This window comes from Peromyscus eremicus, chromosome 1, assembly GCF_949786415.1.
Source record: "Peromyscus eremicus chromosome 1, PerEre_H2_v1, whole genome shotgun sequence".
NCBI classification, from domain to species: Eukaryota; Metazoa; Chordata; class Mammalia; order Rodentia; family Cricetidae; genus Peromyscus; species Peromyscus eremicus.
Window position 1 is genome coordinate 54,629,826 of NC_081416.1, and position 8,216 is coordinate 54,638,041.

Genomic DNA, 8,216 nt, shown 5'->3' on the forward strand with positions numbered 1-8,216 from the left:
CTGGAATTTTCTAAATTGCTCCAGATAAATCTACATGTCTCTTTTTATAATCATTACAAAGGATGTGGCCGAGAGGAGATTGTCCCTTTCTTGGGACAGCTAAATGCAGTGATGAGGCTTCCTCACTAAGGTACATGGATGAGGAGAAAAATCAGAAATCTTTCTGAGTTGATTTGAGGAAGTCATTTCAGCACTCAGCAATACAGTATCACAGAGCAATGACAGGCTGAACACCAGACTATACAGTATCCCAGAGCAATGACAGGCTGAACACCAGACTATACAGTATCACAGAGCAATGACAGGCTGAACACCTGGAATATACAGTATCCCAGAGCAATGACAGGCTGAACACCAGACTATACAGTATCCCAGAGCAATGACAGGCTGAACACTGGACTATACAGTATCACAGAGCAATGACAGGCTGAACACCAGACTATCAGCTATGGTTGAATGGTTTGTTTTTGGATATTTGTACACTGTGACGATGTATTGCTGTTATTGGTGTAATAAAAAACTAAACAGCCAGGCCGGACAGTGGCAGTGGCTGATGCCTTTAGTTCCAGCACTCGGGAGGCAGAGCCAGGCGGATCTCTGTGAGTTTGAGGCCAGCCTGGTCTACAGATTGAGATCCAGGACAGGCACCAAAAACTACACAGAGAAATCCTGTCTTGAAAAACAAAACAAGGCTGGGCGGTGGTGGCGCATGCCTTTAATCCCAGCACTCGGGAGCCAGGTGGATCTTTGTGAGTTCGAGGCCAGGCTGGTCTACAGAGCGAGATCCAGGAAAGGCGCAAAGCTACACAGAGAAACCCTGTCTCAAAAACAAAAACAAAAAACAAAACAACAACAACAACAAAAAAGACAAACCCTAAACAGCTAATAGCTAGGCAGGGAAGATAGGTGGGATTTCTGGGGACAGAGCGGAAGAAGAGGAGGAATCTAGGTTAGAGAATTATGCCAGTAAGATGCCAATGAGACACCAACGAGACACGGAGGGAATCAGTCATATAAAATGAAAGAAAGGTAAAAAGCCACATGGTAAAATGTAGATTAATAGAAGCAGGTTAGTTATAAGAGCTAGTGGAACAAGTCTAAGCTAAGGCCGAGCTTTCATAATTAATAAGAAGTCTCCATGTAGTTTTTTGGGAGCTGGCTGGACAGAAAAAGACTCATTACAGTGGCTTTTGGGATAAAAGACCCACCACTGTTAGCTGTAAATGGCATGTTCTGTGACATAGGTTCATCTCAAGAACTACAGTGGTATGGTTAGGGTTGGCAGACTGTTGCCGAAATAAAACCACTCAACCCAATACTGTGAGTTATCACCATGGCCTGCCAACGGGGAGCCGAAGGAACCATTCGTCTCTCCGGAGTGGCAAGGGCAATGCAATATATATTGCGGTTCTCTCATCACAAGGTCAACTTCTGGAAAGTGCCACAAGTCTGGCATGGAGTGGTAGCCTGAGCACCATAAGCTTAGTATACTTTGTGTCTATATGTTGCCCTGTTTGCTACAATGATAGATCAGGCAGAAATGGAGACAATCCCAGAAGAGCAACCAGCAGTGAACGGAGAGCAGAAGCCTCATTCAAGACAGCCTCCTCAGAGAATGGGCATCTACTTAAGTGATACACAGTTTCTAGGGAGCTTAAAACATCGTTATCTATAGCCATACATTTTTGAAGGGTTCTCTTTATTGACATTCTCTATTTCACATTTGGGAAACTGTATGACTTAGCTACTACACCATGCCACTTTTCTTTCTTCTCACAAAAATCTACCTGCCTCTGCCTCCTGAGCGCTGGGATTAAAGGCGTGCACCACCCTGCCTGACTCTCTCTCTCTCTCTCTCTCTCTCTCTCTCTCTCTCTCTCTCTCTCTCTCTTTTAAATTACTGTTGCTCTCACAAAGAACCCGGAATTATGAGGAGGAATGGTAATTTATTTGCAATCCACCCAGACATTAGTATAAGCCATTCTCACAGGCAGGCACAGCTGAAGCTGGAATTGGAACCCTACATGTCAGGCACAGCAATTTTCACTAAGACAAAATACTCCTGCAGGTATGCTGGCTAGATTTGTGTCAACTTGGCACAAACTATAGTCATTTGAGAGGAGGGAGCCTGGACTGACAAAATGCCTCCATAAGATCCGGCTGTGGGCCAGCCTATAATTTTCTTAATTAGTGATTGATTGGGGGGAAGGCCCAGTCCATTGTGGATGGTACCCCCCCCCCAGGGTGATGGTCCTGGGTTCTATAAGACAGCAGGTTGAGGGTCCGGAGAGATGGCTCAGTGGTTAAGAGAACTGGCTGATGCCCTCTTCTGGCATAAAGTTGTACATGTAGCTAGAGCATTCATATACATAAAGCACCCCTCCATGGTCTCAGTTCCTACCCTTACTACCTTTTCTGGGTTTTTTGTTTTTGTTTTTGTTTTAGTTTCGAGACAGGGTTTTCCTGTGTAGCCATGACTGTCCTGGAACTCCCTCTGTAGACCAGGCTAGCCTCGAACTCCTCGAACCACCGCCTGGCACCCTCACTGCTTTTGATGGACTGTTATATGGAACTGAGTGAAATAAACCCTTCCCTCCCCAGGTTGTTTTTGTCATGGTGTTCCCAGCAACAGTAACCCTAAGACAGTAGTCTTTATGCCAGTTCTAGGCATTGGTAGAGGTGGACAGACAAACGGACACCCGACATACCGATGGGTAGGGGTGTTGAAACAGGCAGTCCCCCGTGTAGCCAGCCTGGTCCAAGAGGCCTAAAGAGGTTCTGCACACTCGCAGAGGACCTTCTATTGCGGCGACTCTAGTGCGGACGCCACTGTGCAGCCTGCCTCCTGACCCACCTGTAAAAGGACAACCGCGAAGGAAGTGGGTATTTCTCAGACCAAAGGCCCACTCTACCTGCGGCGGGCAGAAAAGGAGACTATCAAAAGCCACATCCAAGTACCGAACTGTTACCAGGGAGACGGCGGTACCCTTCAATACTTCGAGCTAAGAGCCACGCCTCCTGGTCAGGGTCAACTGTGCAGCGGCCACGCCCTCTGTAAGGCGACGCCCACGGGCCCCGGTGCGTCACTTCCGCTTTCATCGACCACGTGTGAGAGGCGGAACCGGAGGGGGGCGCGTCTTATTTGTGTCACTTCCGGTGAGCCTAACAGTGACCACGGCAACATGGCCTTGAACGGCGCTGGTGAGGGCTCGGTGGCTTGGGTCGCGGCCGTGGGGTGCGGGAGGCCGTCCTCTCCGCCCTGACCCCGTCTCCTTGTCCCTCTTTTCCCCAGAGGTCGACGATTTCGCCTGGGAGCCTCCGACTGAGGCTGAGACGAAGGTGCTGCAGGCGCGACGGGAGCGGCAGGATCGCATCTCCCGTCTCATGGGCGACTACCTGCTCCGTGGTTACCGCATGCTGGGCGACACGTGCGCGGACTGCGGGGTGAGGCGAGTGACGAGGATGAGGCCTCGGACTAGGCCGCACGTCCTCTCCTCAGCTCTCTCCTCTGTGGACCCTGTCGCTCAGGCTCACCCGTGTCCGTGTGCTTTCTGGTTCCCAGACGATCCTCCTCCAGGATAAACAGCGGAAAATCTACTGCGTGGCTTGTCAGGAGCTCGACTCAGATGTGGATAAAGATAATCCGGGTGAGGGGCCGATTGTGCACTTTGGGGAATGGGCCGTGATGGTCGTGCAGGAGTAGTAGGCCTCTGCGTGCGGTGGGATTAAGGTGCCGTCTGGTTTCAGCCCTAGAGAGGAGGGAAAACACTAACCCAAGCCATCCCCACGCGCAGTGGAGGAGCAGCTGTGGGCTTTGCACATGCCAGGGAAGCGCTTTACCCCTGGAGTACACATCCCAGCCTCCAGGCGCAGATTTGATGGATAAATGAGGTCAGGGCATCTGTCAGTCAACTGGTGCTCGGGGTGTAAACTCAGCGGTACATCGCTTGCCTGGCCTGTGTAAGAAAGAGGAGGAGGAACTGGATGTAGAGGGATTGCCTTACACGGAGAACACCAGAAGCGCGGGAGGGGCAATAAAGAGCAAATGGCTGAGGGCAGCGGTGCACCCCACGTCCTCACTATTCCACCTGTTTTCTTCTTTTAGCTCTGAATGCACAGGCGGCCCTCTCTCAAGCTCGGGAACACCAGCTCGCCTCTGCTACAGAGCCTGCCACGGGCTCTCGGGCCACACCCCAGCCCCCTGTACCCCGCCCAGAGCACTGTGAGGGAGCTGCAGCAGGGCTCAAGGCAGCAGCCCAGGCGCCTCCTCTTCCTGCTGCTCCTCCAAATGCAGATGTGGTGGCTTCCACACAGACAGCCCTCCTGCAGAAGCTAACCTGGGCGTCAGTGGAGCTGGGCTCTAGCACCTCCTTGGAGACTAGTGTCCAGCTGTGTGGGCTTATCCGGGCTTGTGCTGAGGCGCTATGCAGCCTGAAGCAGCTGCAGCACTGAGACCTCCACTCCAACCCGTGTTCCCTTGAGAAAAGCCCTCTAGAAAAACAGCGATTCCTGTGTGGTTTGTTGCGTTCTTGGTTCTGAGTGCATGCGAGCTCCAGCTCTGTTCGCTCTTTTTCTTTTGGCATCTTGCCTTTTCATGGCCTTTTCTGCCTGAATGGTGAGTTTTTTGCCTTCAGGACAAGGGGTAAATGGTAGAGGGATAAGTGACACCTTATTCCAAGGAGGTAACCTCAGCCTCCTCAAAGGCTTGGGCCGCTGGTATTGTCTGATCCAGTACCCCTTCCTCCACCTTCTGGACCTGAGTGCCGTTTGAAGTTCAGTTGCCTTGGTGCTTGCTTCCTTCCCTCTGAGCATCTTGATTGCCCACTGGGATGTTGACATGTTGAGGGGCGGCCCGGGGAAGCACTTGTTAGAGCCAGACACAGTCTTAACTCCATTCTCCCGCTCCCACATCCCCACACTTTTAGAATCTTTCCCTTGGGAGAGGAATTGTGTAGAACACATTGTGTAGAAATGAGGCAGCAAAAAGAGCAGCCCAAGACCCTTTCCTGACCCTTTCGGCCTCACCCCTCCAGTTCTCCTTTCTTTGGTGGGTTGCTCGGCCCCACAGCCATCGCCGTGTTAAGGGAGGCCCCGCCCATGCGGAGGGGGGTGGAGCATAGGCGGAGTCCGAGGAGTCTGGGAAGGAACAAAGCGCGGCCTGCGGGCGGCGGCTGGGTTCCCTCCGGAGGCTGGGCCACGGGGAGCAGGGCCTGTGGGCCGCAGCCGAGTGAAACATTGGGGGGGTCCAGGTGGCCTCGCGGTCCAATTCGACCGGGCCATGAACGGGCTGCCCTCAGCCGAGGCGCCGGGCGCCTCGGGCTGCGCTCTGGCCGGGCTCCCGCCTCTACCGCGGGGCCTCAGCGGCCTCCTTAACGCTAGTGGGGGTTCGTGGAGGGAGCTGGAGCGCGTCTACAGCCAGCGGAGCCGCATCCACGACGAGCTGAGCCGTGCCGCCCGCGCCCCGGACGGTCCCCGTCACGCCGCGGGCGTTGCCAACTCGGGCTCTGCAGCAGGCGCACGCCGCCCGGTTAACCTAGACTCGGCACTAGCCGCGCTGCGCAAGGAAATGGTGAGTAGGTGGGCGCCCCACCAGGGGTGGTGTGCTCTGCGGAAAGGGCAGAGAGGAGTCTGGGACGGGTGTCCTAGGTCTCAGGCCAGCAGAAGGCATCCGGTCACAGGGCTTTAGGATAGCTGTGATAGTAACAATGTGTAGCAATTGTTGCATTTTAAAAACTTGCCTGATTTCATCCTGCTGGACGGTGTTGCACCTTTGTATAAATGAGTGCCAGCGACTGGCTTCAAGGTTTCACAGTTGGCAAGTGCCATCTGTTGTCCCCAGAACTTCCACGTAAGAAGGTGCAGGAAATTGGATAGGGTTGTGGCTCCTGGTGGGGAGTTTGGGTTTGGGGGCTGAGGGTGGCCTGGACCCCCAACTCCAGCCCACTGTCAGTTGTCTGCAGGTGGGGCTGCGGCAGTTGGATATGTCCCTGCTGTGCCAGCTGTGGGGCCTGTATGAGTCGATCCAGGACTACAAGCATCTGTGCCAAGACCTGAGCTTGTGCCAGGACCTGTCATCCTCCCTCCACTCGGACAGCTCCTACCCACCTGATGCCGGCCTGTCTGATGATGATGAGCCTCCTGATGCCAGCCTGCCCCCAGACCCTCCACCTCTCACCGTGCCCCAGACACACAATGCCCGTGACCAGTGGTTGCAGGATGCCTTCCAAATCAGCCTCTGAAATGCTGAGGTGTGGATAGGAATGCACCCATACAAAAGGCTCCAAACTTGCCCTTCAGCAAGTCCTTAGTCGACAGTGCCTGCTCTTTTACCGATACCACCTCACTTCACTTCAGGAGGGCAAGGCATATATATACCCTTCAGGCCAGGATTGCAGCCAATGCCCAGTGCACTGGGCTTCCCATTTGTCCCACACGTGTGCACCCTAGCTTGGCCAGCCCTTAGTCTGACCGTGGGGTCCAAAGCGTCCTGCACTCCCGTTGGCGTCTCTGGGACTGGGATGAGTGCCTAGCTTCCATCTCGTTCGTCTTTTGCTGCCGCTTGCAGCTGCTGGCTCAGGGGCATCCCTACCTGTGGCCCCAGGGTTTCACTGCCTGGGACAAGGGCTCCAGGACCCACCCCGGCAGCCACTCACAAGCCAGAAAGGCTAAGGTCTCTATGCCGGATATTTAAGTTTAGGGGCCAGTTCCTGGATGAGAAAATAAATAAATACTTTCAACATTGTATTCTGACTGCCTGGTTGATTGGTCCTGGTTTGGGAATAGTGTTTTCTGGCAAGTGTGGTCCGAGTTCTGCCGGCAGGTGGCGCCCAAGACCCCCTAGTGAAAAGCTTAGAGGGCGCAGGGTGTGAAACTTCCCTCTCCGGGCAAGGTTGGAAGTTTTCCAGGCTGCTGGGGCTTGGCTCTGCAGCGTATGACAGCAGTCAAGTCTTGTCCCCTGGCCTCTAAGCTTTGGGTCCCAGCATCCCCTTCCCCCTTGCTTTGAGCCTTCCGGGAAGGAAGGAGCCACCCATCTTGAGGAGAGAAACTTTCCACCTCCAGTGAGGGGCGGGGTTGCAGCGGCACAGGAAATGGGTGGGCCAGATCTGGCCGACCCAGGGGCCCATTGGCCTGAGTGGGGAAAGCTACAGGACGCTTGGAGTGTGTGCCCCATGGGCTGTAGGGGGCGGTCGTAAGAGGGAGGGGTGTGGAGGCCGAAGGGGGTGAAGTTTGTAGACAAGCCCTGGAAGTGAGACTGCAGCGGGGCTCAGAACTCCATTTCTAGAGACGCAGAGGAGAAAATTGGGGTCGATTGCAGTCTCAGGCCACTCAGCACTAAGGACTTGTAGCGGTGTACACAAAGGGCTTCCTAGAGGAAGCAGAGGACCACACCGATGGGGTGGAGAGGCAAAACCGGGTGTCCAGCCCACAGGAAGCCTGCACATTCTCCAGGTTGCACCCGGGCACCTCATCCCCATTCCCTACCACAGTCACTTGCCTGCAGGAGATGCACCCAGCTGGCACTCCTGGAAGACCAGACGTCCTTTCCAACGTGAGGGTTTGCCAGACACTGGGGAGGGAGAGAACACATAGATGTGTTGCTCTAGGACACTTCTCTTAACTGGCTGTAAGACACCTTGCAGAGGCTCATTACCATTCGAGTTGGATGGGTGAGCGATAAGGAGTAATCTAGGCGTTAGCACAACAGGTAACGCCCCAGGGACTTCCCAGGGGAGGAGGGAAAACACCCATATGCACATTTCCTCTAGCCCTGATAACGGATTGCATTTAATGAGACATGGCAAAATCAGCTTGGCCCAATGCTAACCGCTTTCCCAGGTTTCAACCTTCTATGACCATAAAAAATGGAACTATAATTGGCCCCATTTAACAGACTTCAAAACTGAGGCTCAGAGTGTCAGTGCTTTGTCCAAGATGGCACTCTTGATTAGAAACCAATATTCGAAACTTTCATCGCTTGTGAGAAGTGAGGACTGTTTCCCCTCCTACCAGCTGATAAGTCAGGTTTTGAGACACTAGGTACATCCCGCCAAGGCTGGCTCTCACCTCTGAACTCTTCCTTCTCTGGTTAAGAAGACATGAGTGTCTAAGCACCGCTGGCTCTGGCCCAGTAGACACTCCGGACTCTGAGCAAGGCCGTTTTTCTTTCTAGGTCTCTGCTTTACACGCTTGGGAAATGGGGTACCAAGCACTACCTC

The 8,216-nt window shown here is 53.7% G+C and overlaps 2 protein-coding genes across 2 annotated transcripts; both read left to right on the forward strand.

Annotated features, from left to right (window-relative positions):
• Positions 1 to 3,112: 3,112 nt before the first annotated feature.
• Positions 3,113 to 4,506, forward strand: Znrd2 (zinc ribbon domain containing 2). Its single transcript, XM_059248785.1, has 4 exons — positions 3,113 to 3,201; positions 3,293 to 3,444; positions 3,563 to 3,647; positions 4,106 to 4,506. Exons 1-4 carry the CDS (start codon positions 3,183 to 3,185, stop codon positions 4,450 to 4,452), a joined length of 603 nt encoding a protein of 200 aa, XP_059104768.1. The 5' UTR covers positions 3,113 to 3,182; the 3' UTR covers positions 4,453 to 4,506.
• Positions 4,507 to 4,894: 388 nt separating this feature from the next.
• Positions 4,895 to 6,744, forward strand: Fam89b (family with sequence similarity 89 member B). Its single transcript, XM_059248796.1, has 2 exons — positions 4,895 to 5,569; positions 5,961 to 6,744. The coding sequence occupies exons 1-2, from the start codon at positions 5,279 to 5,281 to the stop codon at positions 6,237 to 6,239; spliced, it is 570 nt and encodes a 189-aa protein (XP_059104779.1). The 5' UTR covers positions 4,895 to 5,278; the 3' UTR covers positions 6,240 to 6,744.
• Positions 6,745 to 8,216: the final 1,472 nt, after the last annotated feature.